This window comes from Nomascus leucogenys, chromosome 15, assembly GCF_006542625.1.
Source record: "Nomascus leucogenys isolate Asia chromosome 15, Asia_NLE_v1, whole genome shotgun sequence".
NCBI lineage: Eukaryota > Metazoa > Chordata > Mammalia > Primates > Hylobatidae > Nomascus > Nomascus leucogenys.
In genome coordinates this window covers 60,174,077-60,200,524 of record NC_044395.1, presented here as the reverse complement: position 1 = coordinate 60,200,524, position 26,448 = coordinate 60,174,077, and the positions used below count along the sequence as shown (strand labels likewise).

Sequence of the window (26,448 nt, the reverse complement as noted above, 5' to 3'; positions counted from 1 at the left end):
TAATTCATTGGTTAGTTCGTTCATTCATTCATTTATTCCACATATATGTTTAACTACTGTGTTCCAGGCACAATGCTAAGTGCTGAGAATAGGGAAGTAAACAAGATGTATCTTCTATTATAAAAAAGTCTATATATGTGGGATTCATAGACTTTTAGAACTGCAACGATCTTCACAGTGTATCCTCCAACTATCTTATTTTACAAAAGATTAATGTGGGGCTCAAAGAGGTAGAGTGACTTACTCAGAGGCCCACAGCAAGCCAGAGACAGAGCTGAACTAAAATCCAGGCCTCTTGACCTTGTCTAATAGTCTTACACAATTATCAGGTATGTGGAAAAAAGGAGCAGAAACAAACAAACAGAACTTCGTGACTCCAGAATCAGTGTGTAGGCATCTTGCATTATTTTCTTGATAGTGTAATTTATATTTTCCCCAGTAAAGGGTTATTTTGGTCAGGTATATTTGCAAAGTGCTGATACTCAACTTTGATCTGGGGTTTTTAATGTTAAAAATGTATATTTATTCATCAAGTGTTTATTGAGCCTCTGCTGTGTGCCAGGCCCTGTTCAAAGCTCTGGTCATCTAGCAATGAGTAAGATAGTCAAGATCTGTGCTCTGTCCACAGTCTCTTGGAGCTTACATTTTAAGAGTAAGAAACAATTTAACAGATGATAAATGCAATGAACAAAAATGTAACAATGTAATAGAGATGGGGGTGGGATGAACCCACTACTTTTGGGTTGGTGGTCATGGAAGGAAAGCTTTTCCAAGCATTTGAACCAAGTTGCAGATGACAGGACAGAGCCAACCATGCCATGATTTGGAGGAAGAATATTCCAGGAAGAGAGGAAGGACTAGTACAAAAGCACTAAGGTACAAGTGAGTTTGGCATGAGGCTGGTAGCCATGGTAGGGTGTTTGGTTGTATATAGCGCGTACAATAGGAAACAATTTTAGAGTTTTAAACAAGAGTATGACATGAACTGATAAACCTTTTTAAAGGATGTCTAATAAAGAGGAAAAAGAATCTGATAAGGCAGTATACCTATGACATTTACTTACACAGAGGTCTACAGCAAGTGTTCTACTGGTACTCCTCTTGCAGATAATAAAGGGCAAAATTAGGCTACATTTACATTTACATTTGCTTAATAATCAAATGAAAGCTTCATTCAAAGTTCTTCTCTTGAATTAGGCAATAGATTTGGGCCTCCTTTGTTAGAAGAGGCACCATAAAGGAGTGGAAAGATTGCTTTCAGTTGTACAAGATTTGGATTTGAATCTTGGCATTGACCCTGACCAACTGTGTGACTTTGGTTAAGTCATCTACCCTCTCAGTTTCCTCATTTGTAAATGGGAGTAATAATTTCCTTATAGTGTTGTCACAGGGATTTAGCAGAATATGATGGGATTTAGTGAATATGATGTGTGAAAGCACCTTGCACAGTGCCTGGCATGTAGTAGTTGTCCAGTTGTCCAAAAAATGTCAGTTTTCTTTTTTTTTTTCTTGGTATTGTTGGGGAAGTTATTCTGCTACCTTTTCTTACCATAAAGATTCTCCTGTGTCTTCTCTTCCAGGCTATTCCTCAGTATGCTATTCCTTGTCACTCCAGCTCCAATGTGGTGGTGGAACCCAGTGGGCTTCTTGAGCTAAACAACTTCACTAGTCAACAGCTGGATGATGAGGAGACAGCAATGGAGCAGGACATAGACAGTAGCACGGAGGATGGAACTGAACCCAGCCCTTCTCAGAGCTCTGCTGAACGGTCCTAGTGTTTGGACACAATAGTGCACTTTAAAACCTGCTTGGTTACCAAGTGTCCAGGGAAACCCTTGTATTTTGATGACTAAAAAGAGCACTTTGCCCGTACTTAGGCTGTGGACCCTAAAACAGCAGTGTTTCAACAAGATATTGCTGCAGGAGCAGCTTTTTAAAACAAGATAAAACTCACAGGGGAATGTACTTTTTTAAAAAAAAATGAAAAAGGAAAAAAAAAAGCTGCGCATTTACAGTGACTTAAGACCTGGTCTTCTTTCTCTGTTGGATCGTGGCCGGTGAAGAAGTTTTGTCTTGCAGTGGAAAGAGACTTCCTGTGAATGTTTCTCAACTGGTTTCTACTGAGTAAAATACCATCTAAAAGGAGAATGTGAATAGTTGTATTTTGAAATGATGTGTCAGGAAAAGTTTTTTAAAAACTTGTATGTTTTTGCAAATCCCTGGAAGTGTTGAATTGGTTAAAATTTTACATTTGCTCAGTTCATAATTAGTTTATAAACACCTAGAATAATACTGGCATTAAAGAATCCTTGTTGGATGGTAGAAATCAGATCCCTAACCAGTGGGAAGTACTTTTTGGGTGGCTTGTGCATTCTTATCAGTTGTGTGCTAATTTATTGTATTGTTCCTTTGTGCTCTAAGCAGCACACTTGCCTTCTATTTATTTAAGTGTAAACATTTCAAAGCAGGCCGTACTCCTTCTGACAAATTTCTTGTAAACCAGGATTGCCTACGCTTTCCACTGTCGTCGTCTCCCCACTTTCCCTCTTCCTTTAAGAAAACTTACTAAAAAATGTTTCATTGCGAAGCAGAGGAAAAGAAACATTTTCAGACCTAAAGGAAATGTTCGGTCGTGTTAAGAAAACAAATTATTCATTCATATGATGCTTTCTTAACGTTGAAATTGCACATTCACATTGGACTGAGACTTTGAAAATAACTTTTACATACTTTTGTTTAAGCCCCTTTGAAATGTATAAAAAGTTCATTTACAGTTCTAAATGTAATGTTTTTAAATCTTCTATCTTTTTAGGACACAGTTTGTTTAAGCAATATGTTTTGGTCTTGTGATCGCTGTCTGTCACAAGTAGAGTGAAAGGGGTAAGGGGGTGGGAGGGTAAGAGTTTTGACAAGTTGTGGCAAAGGAAACTATACTTTTCATTTTTAAAAATGTAAATAGAAAAGTTTTTAACGGTTTTATATAGATTTCACTATAAATAAGCATTTTAAGACTGACAAATGTTGAACTGTACATACATTTATCAGCATAACTGCCCAGTTTTTTTGGTGCTGAAGTACTGTAAGTAGAATTCATCAACAGTCTCCTAATTTTTGCATCTACATCTGGGGGGAAAAAAAAGCTGTGATACTATAGTTAATAAATTCCCACTAGAGTGACACTGAAGATTTAAACACAAGCATTCATAAGATGCACTGATCTCTGGTGGTTGTCACTAGTTCTGCTAGGTGATAATGATTTACCCATAGATGGAGCTGTTGGATATTATTTTATTGTACAAATTCATGTTTAAAAAACTTTGTGACTGTTTCTAGTTAAGTAATTTTTTAACGTTTCTTGGGTCATAGACTTCTTTGGTAAACTATGAACTCTCACCAAAAAGATACACATGCAACATGTTAAATACATGTTAGACTTTGCATACAATTTTAGGGGCTCATGGGCCTCTAAGCCTATCCATGTATTCCAGGTTAAGCCCTCTGTTATGGTCAATCCATTACTTACAGATTAAGTTTTTATAAAATAAAGTATCTTTTAAATATTCATGGATCAAGTAATGAGCAAACTTGAATAAAGTTATGTTCTACATATTTTGGCAGCATAGCATACCTGTGTCCCTTGAGAATTTAGCCTTCATATGTTTCTGCAATTGGAATGGCCAATAAAAGTGCCATCATCTACATTTTTTTAAAAAATTGTGAATATTAAGAAATTATCAAGTGAAATTTAAAATTTTTCTTTTAAAGGTGCTAATTCCAAATAGAGCATGCATTCATTTATTTATTCAACAAATATTAATTGAGCATCTTCTGTATGACAGGTAGTATTCCGTGCACTGGGGATACCATAGTGAACAAACAGGAAATCCTGTCCTTATGAAGTTTATAAACAGGGCTTCCTGCTCATGAAATGGATACAAGGAATGAAGGTAGGAGAAAATAAGAACAGTACTTAGGTTTTTTTATTAAGTGGATAGATGATGATGCCATATATGGATTTTCAGACATCCCTTTACTGAAAGTCTTAGCATTATATCTATTAGTATTCCACATTTAAGTACATAATTTAAAAGTAATTTAAAGTCATCTCTTTGAAGGATATTAACAAATTACAATGCAAATGCTATAGAATTTTTAGAATCCTAACAACTATTAGTCAGTGATAAGAAAAATCCATTTGGTTTAAAGTAAACTTTAATAAGTGCCTAGTATTGCAGATGCAGTTTATGGTGAACTTAGAGGATTAAAAACCAAAGGGGGCTTCATTGAGATAGTCACATGCCATAAACTCACCCATTCAAAGTATACTGTTTAATGGTTTTAGTATATTCACAGAGTTGGGCAACCCATTACCACAATCAATTTGAGAACATTTTCATTAATCACAAAAGAAATCCTGAACTGAAACCACCACCACCGTCACTCCAGCCCTGGGTGGCCACTTATCTACTTTCTGCCTCTTATGGATGTGCCGTAAGACATGTGGACATTTCATATAAATGAGATTATATAATATGTGGTCTTTTGTGACTTCTTTCACATAGCGTATTTTAGCGTATTTTCAAGGTTCATCCATGTTGTAGAATGTGTCAGTACTACATTTCTTTTTATGGCCATTCCATTGTGTGAAATATATCACATTTTGTTTATCCATTTATCAGTTGATGGATATTTGCATTGTTTACACTTTTGGGCTGTTATGAATGATGCTGCTAGGAACATTTGTGTACAAGTTTTACGTATTTTCAGTTCTTATGGGTATATACCTAGGAGTGAAATTGCTGGGTCATACAGTGACTGTTTAACCTTCTGAGCAAGTGCCAGACTCTTTTCCACAGGGACTGCATATCAGCAGTCTATAAGAGTTTCAGTTTCTCCACATCCTTGCCAACACTTGCTGCTATTTGTCTTTTTGATTACAGTCATCCTCATGTATGAATCGTAAAGTGGTACCCCATTGTGGTTCTAATTTCCATTCCTCTGATGGCTAATGATGAGCATCTTTTCATGTGTATATTGGCCATTCCTGTAGTTTTGGAGAAATACCTATTCAGCTTCCCATTTTCCATTTATGGAAAATAATTTTCCAATTATTTTCTTTTTTTCTCATTTTAAATTGAGAATTTTTGAAGTATAGGAAATACTACTAGTCTTAGGAGAAAAGTAATGTTTATCACCCTTAAAATCCTAGGTTAGGTTCTAGTTCTGCTTCTCTAATGTAACAAATTGCTTAGCAGTATTAAAACAGTATAGCTTCATAATTGAAAACTTGCTTTTAATTACATTTCTTTGTGAGGTTCTCACAGTAGCCTGCTAAGGTAGGAGACTTAGTACAAAGGAAATAGTAGTCAGGCGGTCTGGATTTGACCCTTAGACTCTTCTGTGTATTGATCATGTGAATTTTAGCAAGTCACATTTTCTCTCCAAGTCAGTTTCTCCATAATAAAAGTGAGTATTTCTAACCCCATAGGATTATTATGAAGACAAGGTGAAACAGTACATGTAAAAATGCCAGTGAGAGTCAGGTGCTCAGTATTTTTTGAGTCCAGTAATTACACCACTCCTACTTTATAAATAGAAAACTGAGGGTTCAAAGAAGTTAAATAATGTACTAAAACTCAGATTAAATGCTATTGACACCATGCTGAGCCATGAATTACTACTTTCTCTAGAAGGAAGTATTTTTGTTACCAAACAGGAGTGGCCCTTGGAAGGATGGAGGAACTCCGTATTGGGCTATTAACATGTCTCCTAATCAGCCTTGGGTGCCTTTACACAGAGGTGCTAGATTCAGGCTTTTTTTTTCTTTTAGTTTAATTATGTGTCATAAATCCCATATAAGAGGAAGTGGAGTGAAAAAAAGCACTGTATAAGCAAGACCTTTCCCAGAAAGGATATTGAAAACAAAGTCTGCTGCCTCTGCTTGCAGGTTCGTAAGCTTTAAGTAAGCAAGACTTGATGACCTATATATTGAAAAAGAAGAAACACAGGATAAGATTTGTAATTGTGAAAAGCCTTGCTCTGCCTTCTTCCCTCTTCCATGCTCACACATACACACTGTAACTGAAAACGTATACTTGCTTTTTTTTTTTTTTTTAAACCAGACAAGCCCTGTGAGCTTGGACCAGCTCTAAAAGGCATAAAACAGCAGAGGACAGAATGAAATAGTACTACTTTATCTGGTTACTTAAAACTGATAGATGAGCAATCTCCTCTCCAAGTGGTTCTGTCTGGTGTCCTGACTTTTCTTTCTCTGTCTTGCAACAGGTAGTTAATGGGCTCTTTCTGTGTGCAGACATTGAGGATACAGTTGTCAGCTAGGTGGGAAAAGCCTCTATTGTCATGGAACATCCAGCCTAGTGAAGGAGACGTGTTAATGAAGAATTAAAACTAGATGGATTAAATGTTAAAAGATGTGATGGAGAAATGCATAGTGTCATGATAGCATATAAATGGGGAGGTTAGGGGGAGTTTCCCTCAGGAAGGAATGCTGGAGCTGTGATCAGAAGGAACCAGAGGAATTCAGATGTAACTAGGCAAAGAGGAGGGAGATAAGCTGTGAAGAGATAGGACAGCAGATGCAAAAGCCCTGCAGTGCGAGAGGCATGGTGGGAGGGAAACTTCGAGTAGGCCACTGTGGCTGCAGCATGAGCAGGAAGGGCAGCATGGTGAGAGCAGATGGTGATAAACAAACTATATGAATCTTGCAGGTTGTGTTAAAGGTGTGTTTGTCTTTATTCTATGAACAATGGGAAGTCATCAAGAAGTTTAAGTCACGAGCTGGCAAAATGAATTAACACACTTACAAAATATTTGGAGTCTTGCTTGATTAGAACAGAAAAATATGTTTGACATTTCTTTTTTGATGACAATGTTATCTCCTTATGTCCTTTTCTCAAAAATCTTCAATGGTTCCCTAATACAATGGTATGAATCTAGCATTTAAGGCTCTTAAAGCATCATTTTTTAGATTCATATTCCTGTTTTACTACCCTGACCTACTGCCTCCCTCCCCCACCACATACACACTATGCTCTGCATTTGAAAGTCTCACCCATTTGTGAAAGTCCAGCTCGAATTCCACCTCCTTCATTTAGACTGCCCAGATCTCTTCAATGAGAACTCAACCCACCCCACTGCTGGGTTCCTCTAGCATTTGGGGAGAAACACGTGCTTACTTAGCACTTACCGTTGGTTACCTGCTATGAATTCCAAATGATCCTCTTTTGGTGTAAGAATTCACATTTTATTTTTTGAAGTTACCAAGTTCCTTATATGATACCTGATGGGAATTCCAAGAGTCCACCATCACTCAGTGGGTGGGTTTCTTTGTAGTCCCACACAATATGCCTCTCAGAGAGTCCTTGAGATGCATTATTGTAGGGAGTCATTCTAAAAAATTTTTTAAAATCATAGACACTGAGCTTTCTTAGTTCTTTTTCTCTTAGGCTGTTGAATTAAATCTCAGGCTTAATGTTCAAGTTAGAAAAGGGTTTAGTGAAATCATAAATAATCTTGATAAGATTCACTCTCTCATTCATCCCAATACTGTTCCTATTTGGTCCTCCACAGGATCAACTTTATTTTCTTGCATGGTGGTATTCACCAGGGTTTGTACTCAACCCACATCCCTTCTCACTAAGCACAGTCTTCCTGGGAATTTCTTCTATGCTATAGATTCGACTTCCACCTAGGTATGGATTAATTAAGTCATTGAATATTTATTGAGTGCATGTGTCTCAGGCAGTGTTCTAGCCACTAGGGATATAGCAGTGAACAAAATACTAAAAAAGTACCTGCCCTATGTAGCTTACATTCTAAACAGGCGATAAGTATAAGTTAAAAATGCATAGTATCTTAGTGATAATAAAACAAGTAGGGAAGAAGAACATGAAATTCCAAGATGCGTGTGAAAATTTAGATAGGTTAGACAGGGAAGGCCTTACTGAAAAGGCAACAACAACAACAAAAAAATGGAATTGAGAGAGCTAGCCGGGCTGATGTCTGTGGAAAGTGTTTCAGGTGACAGAACAAGTGCAAAGGCCCCAAGAAATGTGCCTCGCATGTTCAAAGATGGAAGAATAAGACAGGATTAGAGTGAATGGGGAGGAAAGGAGTAGTAGGACAGAAGGTGAAAACTGGAAGCATTTCTAGTTTTCTGAGTGTCACCATAAAAGGGTGTTGAATTTTGTCAAATGCTTTTTTGTTTTTTTGCATCAGTTGAAACAATGTGGATTTTTTACTTTGTTTTATTTTTATTTATTTATTTATTTATTTGAGACAATCTCTCACTGTCACCCAGGCTGGAGTGCAGTAGCGTGATCTTGGCTCATTGCAACCTCTGCCTTCCGGGTTCAAGCGATTCTCCTGCCTCAGTCTCCCAAGTAGCTGAGATTACAGGCGCCCACCACCACACCTGGCTAATTTTTTTGTATTTTTAGTAGAGATGGGGTTTCACTATGCTGGCCAGGCTGGTCTCAAACTCCCGACCTCATGATCCGGCCGCCTTGGCCTCCCAAAGTGCTGGGATTACAGGCATGAGCCACCGCGCCTGGACCCTTTTCTGTTTTTATTGATGTCTTTTGTGGGCAGCATATTGGATCATGGTTTTTTAATCCATTCTGCCATCTCTTGTTTTGGATTGGAGGCTTTAATCAATTTACATTTAATATACTATCGATAAAGAAAGACTTTTTTTTTTTTTTTTTTTTTTTTGAGGCGGAGTCTCGCTCTGTTGCCCAGGCTGGAGTGCAGTGGCGCAATCTCGGCTCACTGCAAGCTCTGCCTCCCAGGTTCACGCCATTCTCCTGCCTCAGCCTCTCCGAGTAGCTGGGACTACAGGCATCCGCCACCTCGCCCAGCTAATTTTTTTTTGTATTTTTAGTAGAGACGAGGTTTCACCGTGGTCTCGATCTCCTGACCTCGTGATCCACCCGCCTCAGCCTCCCAAAGTGCTGGGATTACAAGCGTGAGCCACCGCGCCCGGCCAAGAAAGACTTCTACAATTTGATATTTGATTTTCATATGTCTTTTACCTTTTAAAATCCTCTATTTCATTCATTGCTGTCTTTTGTATCGATATTTAAAATTAATCTATTTTTATTTCTTTCTTTAAAAAATTTTTCTCCTAATCTCTGTGTTGGTCAATTTTGTGTTTATTTTTTTTGTAATGAAATGTTTTGATTCTATTCTCATTTCTTTTGTGGCTATTTTAAAGATTTTAGTATTTTCTTTGTGGTTACCATGGGGGTTATATTGAACATCATAAATTAATAGCAAACTAGTTGAATTGAAACCAACTTAACGTCAATAGCATACAAGAAATTCTGCTCCAGTATATCTTTGTCCCCCTTTTATGTTGTCACGAATTATATCTTTATGCATATGTAACCAATAACATAGATTTATAATTTTTTTATTCATTCATCTTTTAAATCATGTAAATAACTGTCTTTTAACTCTTCTCTAGGTTTTTCTGGGCTTTTAGTTTGTTTAGTTGGTTGATTATTTGGTTGAAGGCTGTAGTAGTCCATTTGTCTGGTGGCTTTTTCTATTTATTTTTTCATAGGTTGTATTCCTTTTCATGTGTGGTCACTGGTCACTGAAGTTGCTCTTCCTTAGCTTGTGTCTAACTAGTGTTTTGACAGATTTCTTTGAATGACAGGGCCTAAACAAACAAAAACATTTCTCTCAGCCTTTGTAGGTTGCTTCTGTTCTCTGGCTCTCCTTCAACACTTACGCAGACTTCCACTGAACCTACGGACCAACCTGAAGTGAAAGTTTGAGGTCTTTGACGAAGCTTTCTGAATTCCTCCATATACAAGGGTGCTTTGGAGTCCTCCGATTTCCCAAAGAAACACTCTCCTTGGCTTTTTCTTCTAGGCTTTCAGCAGTCTATTATATGTTGCAGCCAAAATGTAATCTTTTGCTTCAGGCATCTGCAGGTTTTTTTTTTTTTTTTTTTTTGTCAGCCTTATAATGTTTATAGAGTACTGTCTGCTACTTTTCTGGCCTGGGTACATTGTGCGTTAAGCAAAGCAGACTGTGTCTTGCATCAGTCCTTTGAATAGCCCTGAGACAGATTAGAGCAGACCTACACAATAATTTGAGAATGATGTCTCCTCTGCCCCTTCTAGAAAGAGGGCCCACGATCCACGATAGAACGTGGGCTGTGGTCTTTAAGACTGCTGCCAAGCCAGGACCAGGGCAAGGAGTAGTAATGCCACACAGCTTGCCTGTATCATATTTTTTTATTGTGGTAAAATATACATAACATAAAGTTTACCATTTTAGTTATTTTTATTAATAAGTGTACAGTTCAGTGACGTGAAGCACATTCATGTTGTGGTGCAACCGTCACCACTGTCCATCTCCAGAACTTTTTAATCAACCCAGACAAACTTCTTTAAACAGTAGCTCCTCATTCCTGCCTGCCCCAGTCCCTGGTAATCACCCTACAGTCAGGAGTTGCCCTCTTCTTGATTCAGTGTTCAGTTGTTGCTGTAAACCTTTGGCTGTTTTCTGGAGTTCTGACAAAGTTGGTTCTGACAGTTTCTGCTTGTTTTTTGATATTTCTGTGAAGCTGCCTACCCTACCATTTTGCTGACGTTACTATTAATGCCAAGGTTTTTGTTCTGAGCACCTTGGAAGAAGAGAATGGCTATTAACTGAGATGAGAAAGACTGTGGGAAGATCTAATTTGGAGAGTAGAATATCAACGGCTCAGTTTTGGATATATTAAATTCAAGATGCCACTAGATATCAAAGAGAGAAGTCAAGTAGACAGTTAGAAAAGAAAAGAGGTCTCAGGACTGAGCCTTGGGGTAGTAAGGACATGGGGGTCAGGATGATGAGGCAGAACCAGAAAAGACGGAGCAGGAGTAGCCAGAGGATGGGAGGTAAAATTGGAGATTGTGGTGTCTCAGAAGTAGGAAAAGACAGTGTTTCTTCTGCTAAGTCAAGTAACATGAGGACTCATGGAGTTTGCCATGTGGAAGTCATTGGCAATCTTGGGAAAAGCAGTTTTAGTGGAGTTGGAGGAGAATGGGAGGAGAGAATTGGAGACCAAGAGTGCAAATAATTTCATGAGTCACTGTAAAGAGGAGCAGAGAAACGGGGCAGTTGCTGGAAAGGCAAGTGGGATCAAGAATTGTTTGTTCAATGTAAGAAATTGGGATTCCTGATGGGATTGATCCAATGGAGAGGAGAAAGTTTGTGATGCAGGAGAGGGGAGAATTGCTGGTGCACTGTCCTTGAATAATGGGAGGGGACAGAATCTAGTAGAGGTGCTGGGTTCATCTATTAGAAGAGGAAGAAGCAGGTAGGTAGGTAAATGCATTTGCTTCAACTTTATGATGGGTCTCAAATACACATCTGCAATTGCTCTCTTCTTTGAGCCAAAACTTACTTCCTTAGGACATCCCTGACTGGATTTTCTGTAAGTACGTCAGCCTCAAGTTATCCCAAACCAAGATCAACCCCTTTCCTTTCAACTTACTCTCTCTGCTTGTTACTCCCTATCCATGGCAGCCCATTCATGCTGAGAAGAGAAAGGGTCAGTTTTTTCAGTGAGGTGGAAGCATCAAGGAAAAGGCAATTCCAGAGCTGAGGCTGGAAGATGGGTAATTTATCGTGTGGAGAAAGGTGGGGAAGAATGAGACAGATAAAGCATCAACGGTGGGGAGGGACACTAAGCTTGGGTTGGGGGGTGACTGGGGGGTGGCGAGCTCAGAGCAGTCACCTAGAGGCTATTACACTCCCAGATGCCAACAAAGCATTGTTAGGGGTTGTGGTTTCCCATAGGTTGTTATGTAATCCAAAAGGCTACTTGTCTTGAATTTTTCTTCCATAGCATTAGATTGTTGTTCTGCCAGAAGAACCCTGCAAGCTGCTTCCACCTCCGGACCTTGTGCCGGCTGTTCCCTCGTCACGCAGTGCACTTCCCTCTGACTTTTGACCAAACCCCCCTCTCACCGATCATCTCCGTGGTCACCTCTTGGGACACTTCCCCAGAGTCTTTCTCCCTTAGCCTCCTCATCTGTCTCTCGTTTATGGCTTTTCTCATTTGTTATCCCAATTTTTGCTCTGTGAGGGTTTTCCTCAGGGTTGAATTCATCTCATGTCCTTAGAACAGGGCCTGGCATGGAAAAGGCATCAACAAGTTTGTTGATTGACTATACAGAAAAAAAACCCAAACCATCTTGGTCTTAGGTCTCTGCCCACAGGTGCACAAATGCTTACTAACAAGCAAAGCCCAGAAATAACCTCCTTTCAGGCTGTTTTTAGATGAGGATGTTATTGTTGTGAGGCGCGTGTGTGTCATCCATTCTGGACTCAGGAGACAGTGCCCATCTCTGCTGTCATTTGTTCTGTCACTTCAAAGTGCAGGAAAACCATGGGTGGTGATTTTAGAATCTTATTCAGAACCCTCAGGGAATGAGTCATTGTGCACTGACGACTTTTCCGGATTGCTGCAGTTCAAATAAATTAAGCAACAGGACATTATTGTTGTTGTTATTGTTGTTAATTTTAACTATTTTCGATGGTAAATTTCAGAAATGTATTATCATACTTTCCTCAGTATGATTCTACCATCTCATTTCTTCAGAATCATCATGATGAGCATAGTTATAATAATTTTTCAGCTCAGCAATGAGAATACAGAGCTTTGCTGGCCTCTCCCTGGAGCAGATCCGGACCACAGCCCTAACTGTACGGTGGAGGGAGCTGAGCTGCCCCAGAAATCAGAGGGGTAAGTCAGGGAAAGAGGCAGGCCCAGACCCCAAGCACAGGGCCAGTGAGTCCCAGGCTTCAAGTGCACCAGAGTCCCCTAGGGATCTTGTTAAAATACAGGTTCCGATCCAGTAGACTCAGATTCCTCTGTGGGCTGGGATCGGAGTTCTGCATTTTTAACAAGACCCTGGGTGATGCTGGTGCGACCAGACCACAGATCACCCTTTCTGTATCAAATCTTTCTGTATCAAGTTGACCTCCCAGAGGTTTTCTTGTGATCTTGAGTGGATTTTACTGGGAAACTTATCTTTCTCTGGGGCTTCTTACATGTACCAGGTGGCCTCTGGTGATAATAATTCCTCTAAAGTTTATAAAATGGTCACCTATTTCTCTTCATCCTCACAATAATCCTAGGAGGTAAATTAGCACGCTTTTACTGACTGGGACACCAATTCCTGACATCACATGGTTCCCAGGAGGTGGAGGCAGAGCTCGTGGCTCCGTGTCTAGTGTGCTTCTCATCCCTTTCTGCTGTCTCCCCTTATATCTGTGCTCTGTGCCGTATACAGCCTTGTGGACTCTCAATGCTGTGGGAGTGCTGTGGGGAAAATAATTGTGTGTGTGCACACATGTGCATGCCTGTGTTAAAAGGAAAGGCTGATTAGCAACAGCTGTAGCACGTGAGGCCCATGTAGTCTCACTTGGGACACCCTGGCAGAGACCAACATTTCCTCTCTGCTCCATCTCCCTGTACCCGTGAAGCCCTGGCATCATATTGTATGGTGAAATATTGTGTCACAAGCAGCAGCGGTCCCTGCAGCACGTGCTGAGATGCTGTTGCTGCCCCACCTTCACCCCTTCTCATTTGGGGGCAGGCTGGCTGGACTTGATCTGCCAGCATCTGCTTCTCCGCTTGATGCCTTTCTCTGACCACTGGGGCTACTTTGCCCTGTACAAGGTGCTGAAGTGCTGGGAAATTAATGCCCCTCAGTCAACCAAGGGCTAATGGAAGCTGATGTAAAATAATCGAGCTCTCCTAATTTAGGATAACTCCGTGGCATTTTCCCCCACATTAAGCCTCAGCTACTCACCGTGGTGACTTCCTTGATAATGTCTCACTTCCCCACTCCCATAATGGTAGTTCCTGGGATCCCTTCCTAAAGGAATGACTTGCACTCAACTCCTTGTCTCAGGGTCCGCTGGAGGAGGCCAAATTAAGGCACTTCTCCCAACCACTCTTTCTACTGACTTACATCTGAACCCATATACCTGACTTTCCTCTCGTCACAGTGGAGAAGTGCCTGGTGAGGTCAGACCCTCCATGAGGGGCCTGGATCACATCCTTACAGCCCTCTCAAGATTTCCCTCTTGATATTATTCCCCTTCTCTGTGGCATCATCTTTCCTTCTTCCTCTCGCTTCCCTCTTGTCTCACTTTTCTCCTCCTCCTCCATCTCCCTCTCTCCTAGAAAACACCAACCTAGAAACAGGCCTCAAGATGACCCCTCAGGCCATGGTCTTCTGATTCTGGCCAATATGGAACAATAGTGACTGGATTTTTCTCATGTGCCTGAAACAGCCATAACAGTAACAACACCACCACCGCTATATGACACTGTGGTTTTCAAGACACTGGGCCTCAAGCAACAGCAGCCAGAAGATGGGAAAGAAGCAGGGTGAAGTCTATGATTGCCCTAGCACAAGAGCATAGGGAAGAGCATAGGGAAGAGAACTCAGGTAGAGCCTATTGGGCTCTCTGAATTGAGAAAACTGGAATAAGAGTCCAGAGAGACCAAGGTAGTTAGAATGTCCAGGGCAAAGTATTAAAGGAGAGAGCTTCACAGAGAGAGAACTCCTGAGATTTGCAGTGATCCATGCATGCTTGTGAAGAAATATACAAGGCTAAGGGAAGCACCACCGGAACTAGAGGAAATCATAGCTAGTGCTCACACAGGGCCAGAATAGTGCCTGTTCCCACCGGTCAGTCTGGAAAACCTCATGCTTCACAAGACATTGAGTACAGTACTCCGAAGGGTTTTGCCTCAGTAGTGGGGAATAGTAAGCCCTAGACTAACTGCTGCTCTAGTCCTTCCTAACAAATCTTAAAAGAAATACCAAAATGATCAAACTGTTTCCAAGTAACTTAACTGCATCTCAGAACAAAGTGCAAGAATATTTATAGTAATACAAAAATGTCCAACACTCAGCAAGGTAATATTCACAATTACTATCATCAAATAAAAAATTAACAGGCTTGCAAACCAATTAAAACTGGCCCAGGATTGACACAGATGTAAAAACTAGCAGGCAAGAACATTAGCACATTTATTATAGTTGCATTATATATATTCGAAAGTTAAGTGGAGACATGGAAGATATAAAAAAAAGACTCAGATCAAATTTCTAGAGATGAAATCTCTAGACTTCATTTACTGAAGTGAATTTCTTCCACTGAAGTCTTGAACTCCTCAAAGTCATCCATGAAGACTGGAACCCACTTCTTCCAAACTCGTGTTAATGTTGATATCTTGACCTCCTCACATGGATCACGAATGTTCTAAATGGCATCTAGAATAATGTTCCTTTCAGGAAGGTTTTTAATTGACTTTGCCCAGATCCATCAGAGGACTCACTGTCTGTGGTAGCTATTGTACCCTTACAAAATGTATTTTGTAAATAATAAGACTTGGAAGTTGAAATTACTCCTTGCTTTATGGACTGTAGAATGAATGTTGCGTTAGCAGGCATGAAAACAATCTTGTACATGTTCATCAGAGCTCTTGGGTGACTAGGTGCATTGTCAATGAACAGTAATATTTTGAAAGGAATCTTTTTTTTTCTCAGCAGTAGGTCTCAATAGTGGCTTAAAACATTCAGTGAGCCATGATGAAAACAGATGTGCTGTCATCCAGACTTTGTTGTTCCATTGATAGAGCACAGGCAGAGTAGATTTAGCATCATTCTTAAGAGCCTTAGGGTTTTCAGAATTGCAAATGGGCATTGGCTTCAACTTAAAATCAGCAACTGCATTAGTCCCTAACAAGAGAGTCAGCCTGTCCTTTGAAGCTTTGAAGCCACGTATTGACTTCTCTTTCCTAGCTATGAAAGTCCTAAATTATATCTTCTTCCCTTCTGTCTACACTGAAAATCTGGTGTTTAGTGTAGCCACCTTCAACAATGATCTTAGCCAGATCTACTGGATAACTTGCTGCAGCTTCTCCAACAGCACTTGCTCTTTCACCTTGCACTTTTATGTCCCATAGATTGCTTCTTTCCTTAAATCTCATGAACCAGCCTCTGCTAGCCTCAGACTTTTATTCTGTAGCTTCCTTACCTCTCTCAACCTTCATAGAATTGAAGAGAGTTAGGCCTTGATCTGGATTAGGTTTTGGATGAAGGAATGTTGTAGCTGATTTGATCTTTTATCCAGACTGCTGAAACTTTCTCCGCATTAGCAATAAGGTTGTTGTGCTTTCATATTATTTGTGTGTTCACTGGAGTAACACGTTTAATTTCCTTCCAGAACTTTTCCTTTGCAGTCACTACTTGGCTAACTGGTACAAGAGGCCTAGCTTTCAGCCTGTATCAGCTTTCAGCATGCCTTCCTCACTAAGCTTAATCATTTCTAGCTTTCAACTTAAATTGAAAGATGTGCAACTCTTCCTTTCACTTGAACACTTAGAGGCCACTGAAGGGTTATTAATTGGCCTAATTTCAATATTGTTGTGTCTCTGGGAACAGGGAGGCTGGAGGAGAAGGAGAGAGATGGGGAAATGGCCAATTGGTGGAGCAGTCAGAACACATACATTTACTGATTAAGTTACCTGTCATATGGGTGCGCTCTGTGGCAGTCTAAAACAATTACAGTGGTAGTATCAAAGATCACTGGCCACAGATTAACATAACACATATAATAATAATGAAAAAGTTTGAAACATTGGGAGAGTTATCAAAATGTGACACAGAGACACAATGTGAGCACATGCTAGGGCTATCAGGCAAGAGAAAGAAAGAAAGCGTATTCAGTTAGGAAAAGAGGAAGTCAAATTGTCCCTGTTTGCAGATGACATGTTCGTGTATTTAGAAAACGCCATCGTCTCAGCCCCAAATCTCCTTAAGCTGATAAGCAACTTCAGCAAAGTCTCAGGATACAAAATCAATGTGCAAAAATCACAAGCATTCCTATACACCAATAACAGGCAGAGAGCCAAATCATGAGTGAACTCCCATTCACAATTGCTACAAAGAGAATAAAATACCTAGGAATCCAACCTACAAGGGATGTGAAGGACCTCTTCAAGGAGAACTACAAACCCCTGCTCAATGAAATAAAAGAAGACACAAACAAATGGAAGAACATTCCATACTCATGGATAGGAAGAATCAATATCATGAAAATGGCCATACTGCCCAAGGTAATTCATATATTCAATGCCATCCCCATCAAGCTACCAATGACTTTCTTCACAGAATTGGAAAAAACTACTTTAAAGTTCATATGGAACCAAAAAAAGAGCCCACATTGCCAAGACATTCCTAAACAAAAAGAACAAAGCTGGAGGCATCATGCTACCTGACTTCAAACTATACTACAAGGCTACAGTAACCAAAACAGCATGGTACTGGTACCAAAACAGAGGTATAGACCAATGGAACAGAACAGAGGCCTCAGAAACAACACATATACAACCATCTGAACTTTGACAAACCTGACAAAAACAAGAAATGGGGAAAAGATTCCCTATTTAATAAATGGTGCTGGGAAAACTGGCTAGCCATATGTAGAAAACTGAAACTGGATGCCTTCCTTACACCTTATACAAAAATCAATTCAAGATGAATTAAAGACTTAAATGTCAGATGTAAAACCATAAAAACCCCTAGAAGAAAACCTAGGCAATACCATTCAGGACATAGGCATGGGCAAGGACTTCATGTCTAAAACACTAAAAGCAACAGCAACAAAAGCCAAAATTGACAAATGGGATCTAATTAAACTAAAGAGCTTCTGCACAGCAAAAGAAACTACCATGAGAGTGAACAGGCAACCTAGAGAATGGGAGAAAATTTTTGCAATCTACCCATCTGACAAAGGGCTAATATCCAGAATCTACAAAGAACTTAAACAAATTTACAAGAAAAAATCAAACAACCCCATCAAAAAGTGGGCAAACTATATGAACAGACACTTTTCAAAAGAAGACATTTATGCAGCCAACAGACACATGAAAAAATGCTCATCATCACTGGTCATGAGAGAAATGGAAATCAAAACCACAATGAGATATCATCTCACACAAGTTAGAATGACCATCATTAAAAAGTCAGGACACAACAGATGCTGGAGAGGATGTGGAGAAATAGGAATGCTTTTACACTATTGGTGGGAGTGTAAACGAGTTCAACCATTGTGGAAGACAGTGTGGCAATTCCTCAGGGATCTAGAACTAGAAATACCATTTGACCCAGTGATTCCATTACTGGGTATATACCCAAAGGATTATAAATCATGCTACTGTAAAGACACATGCACACGTACGTTTATTGCGGCACTATTCACAATAGCAAAGACTTGGAACCAACCCAAATGTCCATCAATGATAGACTGGATTAAGAAAATGTGGCACATAGACACCATGGAATACTATGCAGCCATAAAAAAGGATGAGTTAATCTCCTTTGTAGTGACATGGATGAAGCTGGAAGCCATCATTCTGAGCAAACTATTGCAAGGACAGAAAACCAAACACCACATGTTCTCACTCATAGGTGGGAATTGAACAATGAGAACACTTGGACACAGGGTGGGAAACATCACACAGTGGGGCCTGTCGGGGGGTAGGGTGATGGGGGAGGGATAGCATTAGGAGAAATATCTAATGTAAATGACTAGTTAATGGGTGCAGCAAACAAACACGGCACATGTATACATATGTAACAAACCTGCACGTTGTGCACATGTACCCTAGAACTTAAAGTATAATAAAAAAAAGAAAAAAAAAAGAAAATATGTGTACCATCATTAACCATCAGAGAAATGCAATTCAAAGCTACAATGATATACAACATAAGGATGGCAATCCTTGTCGTTATCAACATCATCATCATGATGTAAACTTGCTGAAGACAGGGTTTCTTTTCTTTCCCTTGCTGTATCCACAGTTCATAGAACACTTCCTGGCACATGATTATTGACTAAAGCAGAGCCATCCAGGCCAGAGAGAATTACCAGAGGTATGCATTGAGGGTAGAAATAGTAGCAGCAGGGAGCTAGGTATGAAGGTTAGCAGGAGTGGGTGAAAGTCATGCCTAAGTGAAACCAACATTGCCTCCAGCAGCTGTGGGACTGGAGGACGGCAGGACTGGCTGCTCTCTGAAGGTCAGCAGGCTAAATAAAATGCTTAGAAAGAGGCTCGGGTGGTAGGAATGGATGCTTCTGCACTCTTATTTAATAATTTTGTAAATTTAGAAATTAATATATACAGAAGAGTGTGTAAAACATATATGTGCCCTTTAAAGAACAACTATAAATCAAATATCCATGTAACCACCACCTAAGCTAAGAAATAATACATTAGGCTGGGCATGGTGACTCACATCTGTAATCCCAGCACTTTGGGAGGCCAAGGCAGGTGGATCTCCTGAGGTCAGAAGTTCGAGACCAGTCTGGCCAATATGGCGAACCCCGTCTCCACTAAAAATACAAAAATTAGCCAGGCATGTTGGTGCATGCCTGTAGTCTCAGCTGCTCAGTAGGCTGAGGCAGGACAACTGCTTGAGCCCTGGAGGCGGAGGTTGCAGTGAGCAACCTCCTGTCTTCTAAAACAAAACCACTCTCTTGATTTTTGTTATAATTATCCCTTGCTTCAAAAAATAGTTTACCATCTACTTCTGTACACCTAGATAATATCTTATTCAGTTTTTAAGCTTTATATAAATGGAGTTATAATAAATGCATTCTTCCATGATTTGCTTTTTTTCCTCTTAATACTATATTCACAAGATACTTTTGTATCTTAATATGTAATTATATATATGTTTCTTAAGTAATTGATTAACTTACAATCCCATTAGCACTGTGTGCTTCCCAACTTGGTTAACAATCAATAATTTTACACTACATAATTTTTGGAATTTGATAGAGAGGTAATCATATTTTCAAAAAAATAAGTGAAATTTTAGCATAGTTTTAAATTTAGAGAAAAATTGCAGAACAGTATGGGAAGTCCTGTATACCCCTCAGCCAGTTTCTCCTATTATTAAAATCTTTACATTATTATGATATATTTGTCACAACTGAGAAAACAACTTTGCTACATTACCATTAACCAAACTGCACACTTTATTTGGACTTTACTAATTTTTCCATGAATGTTCTTTCTTCTAGTCCAGGATCCCACCCACTATGCCACATTCCATTTAGTCTTCATGTCTCCTTAATCTTCTCTTGTCTGTGACAGTTTCTCAGTCTTTTCTAGTTTCTCATGACCTTGACAGTTTTGGGGAATACTTGTCAGGTATTTTGAAGATTGTCTCTCAATTTGGGTTGTCTGACGTTTTCTTCGTGGTTAGACTTGGGTGATGGGTTTGGTGGAAGAAAACCGCAGAACTGAAGTTCTCTTCTCATCATATCATATCAAGGGGACATACTATCCACATGACTTATCAACGATGGTGTTAATCTTCATTATCTAGCCAAGCTAGTGCTTGCCAGGTTTTTCCACTGTACTCTCCCTCCATCCTTTCCACACTCTACTCTTTGGAAGAAAATTACTAAATGTACTCCACACTTGAGGTGGACAAAGATTATGCCCCACCTTCTAGAGGAGGGAAATATCTATGTAAATTATTTGCAATTCTTCTGAATGGGAGATTTGTCTCTTCTCTCCATTTATTTACTCAATCACTTATTTATATTAATATGACTTAGGAATATTTATTTTATACTTTGGATTATAACACTACATTATTTATTTTGTTGCTCAAATTGTTCCAGCTTGGACCATTGGAGACTCTTTCAGATTGGCTCCTATATCTTTGGCACTTCCTTATTTTCTGGCTGTGTAATATTCTCAAGGCTTATCTTCTATTTTTTTCTGCCCCAGCTCTAGAACCAGCCATTTACCCGAGTAGCCCTGGTTCCTTTTATTGGAGAATGGTGTTAAAAACTAAGATCTGAGTCTTGAGTGTGCTCACTGCTACTGGCTGTTGTTGGTCCTAGGCCCTCTTAGCGGAAAGAGCTAGGAAATAAATATGCACATACAAACCCACAGATACACATACATATCTATAATTATTTCTGTATCTATCCATCTGTATCTCCATTAAGTTAACCATGCTGATGTGTCTTGCTCTATCCAATATTACACTGTTCACTCTAGCCTTCCCCTCTTGCTTATATGTAACTTCTCTCCCCAACGGTGAGAAATCTAACTCCCATCATCCAGCATCCATTTATTTATTTGTGCGACCTCAGTATACACGGACAGTAGCTTCAGAATTGTTAAGCCATATCCCTGTGAGAAATAACTTTACCAACTAGAACACAGTGCCTATGTATAATTCCTTTGTGTTTAGCCTTACAGTTTCCGGCCAAACACTGTTTTTTCAAAGTTACTTAGGCCAGCTCCTTTCTTCTCTATCCCCTTCAAATGTTATATCATACATTTGTAACACAGTTAGATTCTTTTGTCGCAGTCTGAATCCATCCTAGGAGCCCCTGACCTGGTTGATTGATTTTTAAAATATACACACATTGGGCCAGGTGCAGTGGTTCATGCCTGTAATCCCAGCACTTTGGGAAGTGGAGGTGGGCAGATCTCTTGAGCTCAGGAGTGTGAGACCAGCCTGGGGAACATGACGAAACACTGTCTCTACAAAAATTACAAAAGTTAGCAAGCATGGTAGTGCATACTTGTAGTCCCAGCTACTTGGGAGGCTAAGGTGGGAGGATCACCTGAGTCTAGGAGGTTGAGGCTGCAGTGTGATTGCACCACTGTACTCCAGCCTGGGCAGCAGAGTGAGACCCTGTATCAAAAAATTTTTTACATTCATTAAAGTTCACTTTTTGTGCTGTAAATTTCTAAGGTTTTGACCATTGTATTGTATCATATATGCACCACTCCAGAACCATACAGAATAATTCAATCACCCTAAAAATTTCCTAATATTTTCCCTTTTTAGTCAACTCCCCTTCCCCAAACCCCTGGCAAACACTGATTGCATATTCATCCTTCTAGTTTTTCTCTTTCCAGAGATGAAAACCATGATTGCATATATTTCATCTCTCTAGTGATAATTTTTCTGTGAATTAATAGCTAGTTCCTCTTTATCACTGCATAGTATTCCATTGTACCACAGTGTGATGGTTAATTTTATGTGTCAACTTGGCTAGGCTATATGTCCAGTTATTCAATCAAACACTAATTTAGGTGTCTCTGTGAAGGTATTATGTAGATGCGATTAACATCTATACTCGGTTTACTTTAACTAAAGGTGATTACCTTTGATCATGTGGGTAGCCTCATCTAATCAGTTGAAGGCCTTAAAAACAAAATCTGAGATTTCCCAGAGAGGAAGAAATTTGGCCTCAAGACTATAGCATCAGCTCCTTCCTGAGTTTCCAGCCTGTTGGCCTGCCCTACAAATTTCAGACTTGCCAGCCCCTACAGTCATGTGAGCCAATTCTTTTCAATTTCTTCCTATTTCAATAGATAGACAGCCAACAGGATATAGATCCTCTGGTTTCTCCGGAGAACCCCGACTGATACACACCGTTTGTCCATTCACCTATTGAAGGGGCAGGCCATCTTGGTTGTTTTCTGTTTGGGGCAATAATGAATAAAGCTGCTATAAACATTCACGTGAAGGGTTTTGTGTTTAGTTAACTTTTCAGTTCACTTGAATAAATACCTGGGAGTGTGATTGCTGGGTTGTATGGTAAGTCTATGTTTAACTTTATAAGAAACTGTCAAAGTGTCTTTTAAAGTAGCTATACTATTTTGCATTCCCACCAGCAATGAATGAGAGTTCCTGTTCCTCTGCATCCTCATTGGTATTTGTTACTGTCAGGTTTTTGGATTTCGGCCATTCTAATAAGTGGAATCTCATTGTTGTTTTGATTTGCATTCCCCTATAGACAAATAATTTTGAGGGTAATTGTATTTTTAATTTCCCTTTTTCTAATTATTATTAAGGTTGAGTTTATTTTTCTGGATTTACCGGCCAGCTGATTTTTCTTTTCATGAAGTGCCTGTTCAAGATTTTGCCTATTTCTTATCTTTTTCTTATTGTTTCTTAGAACTTCTTTATGCATTCTGGGTATAGGTTTTCTCTGATGGTATGTATCACAAATATTTTCCCTTACCTTATGGTTTGCTTTTCACTCTTCATAAGGCCTTTTGATGAACAGAAAACTTGCCTTTGAACTAGAGCATTTGCTCTATTTACATTTAAGTTAAATACAGACATATTGGATTTGTATCTATCACTTATTTTGTACTTTCTGTTTATTCCATCTGTTTTATTTATTTTTCTCCCCTTTCTCCCCTTCATTGACTTACTTGGTATCATTCAGTCTTTCCCTCTACTGCTTTGAAAGACATATACTCTTTTTAAATCTTCTTAGTGTTTTCCTTAGAAATTAAAAGATCATCCTTAATTTACCAAAATCTAATGTAGTAAATATCTTTATCCTCCTCTTGAGCAATAAAAGGACCTTCAAACACATGTATCTTCCACTCCTAAATCACATGCTATTGTTACTGTGTATTTTAACACTGTCTTTTAAAAAAACTTTCTCTCACAGTATAATATACTGCAGAAATTTTCACATAGAAAAACGCTGACTCGATGAACTTTACAAACTGAACACATCCATGTTATCAGCACTCAGATCAAGAAAGATAACATTATCAGCACCCTGAAAGCTCCTTTTCAGTCAGTACTATGACCTGCCAAATGGTAACCACTATCGTGTCCTCTAACAACCTAACATAGTTTTGCCTGCTTTTGTACCTTATAAAAAAGGAATCATACAATATGTATTTACTTGTGCCTGGCTTCTTTTGCTCAACATTATGTTTGTGAGGTTTACACAGATGGTTACTATCATTGTGATTTTGGTTATCACTTTGATTGCAGTCTAGTTTGATGTTAATATGGCCGCTTCAGCTGTCTTCTTTTTTTAATTTTTTCTTCTTTTTTTGACTTTTCTTTCTCCAGTCTTTGATTCAGGATTCAGCTTTCTTTTGATTAATGTTTTAATAGTATATTATTTCCTATTCTTTTACTTTTTTTTTTTTTTTTTTTGATACAGGGTCTCACTCTGTCACCCAGGCTGGAGTGCAGTTGCACAATCACAGCTCACTGCAGCCTCAACCTCCCCAGGCTCAGAAGATCCTCCCACTTCAGACTCCTGACTAGCTGGAACCACAGGCATGCGTCACCATGCCCGTATTTTTAGAGTTTCACCATGTTTCCCAAGCTGGTCTTGAACTCCTGGGCTCAAGCAACCCTTCTACCTCATCCTCCCAAAGTACTGGGATTACAAGTGTGAGTGAGCCACCCTGTCCAGCCCATTCGTTTACTTTTATTTTTATTTATTTTATTTATTTATTTTTTTGAGACGAAGTCTCACTTTGTCACCCAGGCTGGAGTGCAGTGGCGTGGTCCGGGCTCACTGCAACCTCCATTTCCCAAGTTCAAGTGATTCTCTTGCCTCAGCCTCCCAAGTAGCTGGGATTACAGGCACCGGTTTAGTAGAGATGCGGTTTCACCATGTTGGCCAGGCTGGTCTTGAACATCTGACCTCAAGTGACCTGCCTGCCTCAGCCTTCCAAAGTGCTGAGATTACAGGCTCGAGCCACCACGCCCAGCCCCATTTGTTTACTTTTAACCTATCTATATCTTTACATTAAAATGGGTTTCTTGTAGATGACAAGTAGTGTGTCTTGCTTTTTTCCTTAATCTCACAATCTTTTTTAACTGGTGTGTTTAGACTATCTACATTTAATGTAATTATTAATAGAGCCGAATTTAAATCAACAACTTTGCTAGTATTTTTCTGTTTGTTCTATCTTTTCTTTGTTCTACTTTTCTTTTTTCTGCCTTCATTTGGATGCAGTATTTCTTAAATTCCATTTTCACTCCAGTATTGTCTTATTACTCATCCCTATTTTTAAATTGGTGTGGGGGGGTGGTTCCTAGAGTTTAAAATATGCTACCTTCAAATAATATACATTCATAATATTACATGCCTTCGCGTAGGTGTAAACATTTTACAGCAACAATATACTTTAAATTCCTCCTGACCATTTTTTTGTGTTATTGCTGTCACACATTTTACCTTTATATAAACTACAAACTCCAAAATACAATGTTACAATTTTTGCTTTAGACAGTCAATTTTCTTTTAGTGCAATTAGAAGAAAAAAAAATCTTTCCACTTACCTTCATTAAAAAAAATTTCTAGAGCTACTCATTTTTTCTGTGTATATCTCAATTTTGTCTGGCATCGTATTCCTTCTTCCTGAACTTCTAACACTTCTTGCAGCTCAGGCCTTCTGGCAATGATGTCTCTCAGCTTTTGTTTATCTGAAAAGGTCTTTATTTTGCCTTCGCTTTGGGAAGATAGTTTTTACTGGAAATATATTTTTGGGTAACAGTTCTTGTTATTGTTTTCTCTTTCAGTACTTTGAAGATGTCACCTAACTGTCTTCTGGTTTATGTAATTACTTATGAGAATTCTTCTACAGCTCTGATCTTTGTTCCTCTCTAAGCAATATACCTTCTTTTTTTCCTTGGGGGTCTTCAAGATCTCTTTTTTGTTTATCTATTTTGTTTCTGAGGATGAAATATCTCGATTTTATGGTTGGTTTTTGCTTTTGTTTTGTTATTTATTCTTCTTGCGGTTCTCTTCGCTTCTTGGATCTGTGGTTTGCTGTGTATGTTTTTCATTATTTTTGGAAAATTCCCAGCCATTATCTACTTAATATGTCTTGTGTCCCATTCTCTTTCTCCTCCTTCTTGGGATCCAATTCCACTTATTTAGACTGTTAAATATTGTCTCATAGCTCATGCATTCTCTGTGCTGTTTTATTGTTGTTGTTGCTTTATTTTGTTTTTACTCTTGTTTTCTTTTAGTTTGGGTAATATCTACTGACCATCTTCAAGTCCATTGACTTATTCCTCAGTTGTTTTGAGTCTTCTGACAAGCCACAGAAGGAATTTTTCATCTCCGGTATGGTGATTATACTGTCCACTTTTTCTATTAGATTCTATAACATATTACTCCTATTTGGTTTAAAGTCCCCTTATGATAGTTCCAACATGTGGATCATGTCTGCATCTGGATTTATTGATCACCTTGTCTCTGGACAATGGGTTGTTTGTTTCTTGCCTTTTTTTGTGTGTTTTTATTTTTGATTCAATGTCAGACATTGTCGAGCAGTAGACACTGAGATAAATAGTTATTACACCTGGAAAAAGGCATGTCTCCTGTTCTGTCAGGTCATTAGTGTGTGGAATTGAGTCAATCTAGTCAGGAGTTGAGTTGGGTTTGGGTTTTGTTGTTACTAGGGTTATCTTCAGTGTTTTGCAGTCTTCGAATTCTTCTAGAATTGCCTCAGGTTTAGGACTGGAAATGAGATGCTGAAGGATTTTTCTCAGTGATCTCAGGCTTCAGCCATCTCTGTACTCC

The 26,448-nt window shown here is 39.1% G+C and overlaps 1 protein-coding gene across 13 annotated transcripts in view; it reads left to right on the top strand.

Annotated features, from left to right (window-relative positions):
- The window catches only part of EMSY (EMSY transcriptional repressor, BRCA2 interacting), a 109,618-nt gene extending 105,088 nt beyond the window's left edge, over window positions 1-4,530 (top strand). For 7 of the 13 annotated variants that reach the window (XM_012506264.2, XM_030829199.1, XM_030829194.1 and 4 more), the window contains one exon: window positions 1,581-4,530. In XM_012506264.2, the coding sequence (XP_012361718.1) occupies window positions 1,581-1,775 (195 nt within the window). In that variant the 3' untranslated portion in view covers window positions 1,776-4,530. The remainder of the gene's footprint in view (window positions 1-1,580) is intronic. The other 6 variants (XM_030829195.1, XM_030829192.1, XM_030829197.1 and 3 more) reach the window with 2 other exon arrangements.
- The last annotated feature ends 21,918 nt before the right edge of the window (window positions 4,531-26,448 follow it).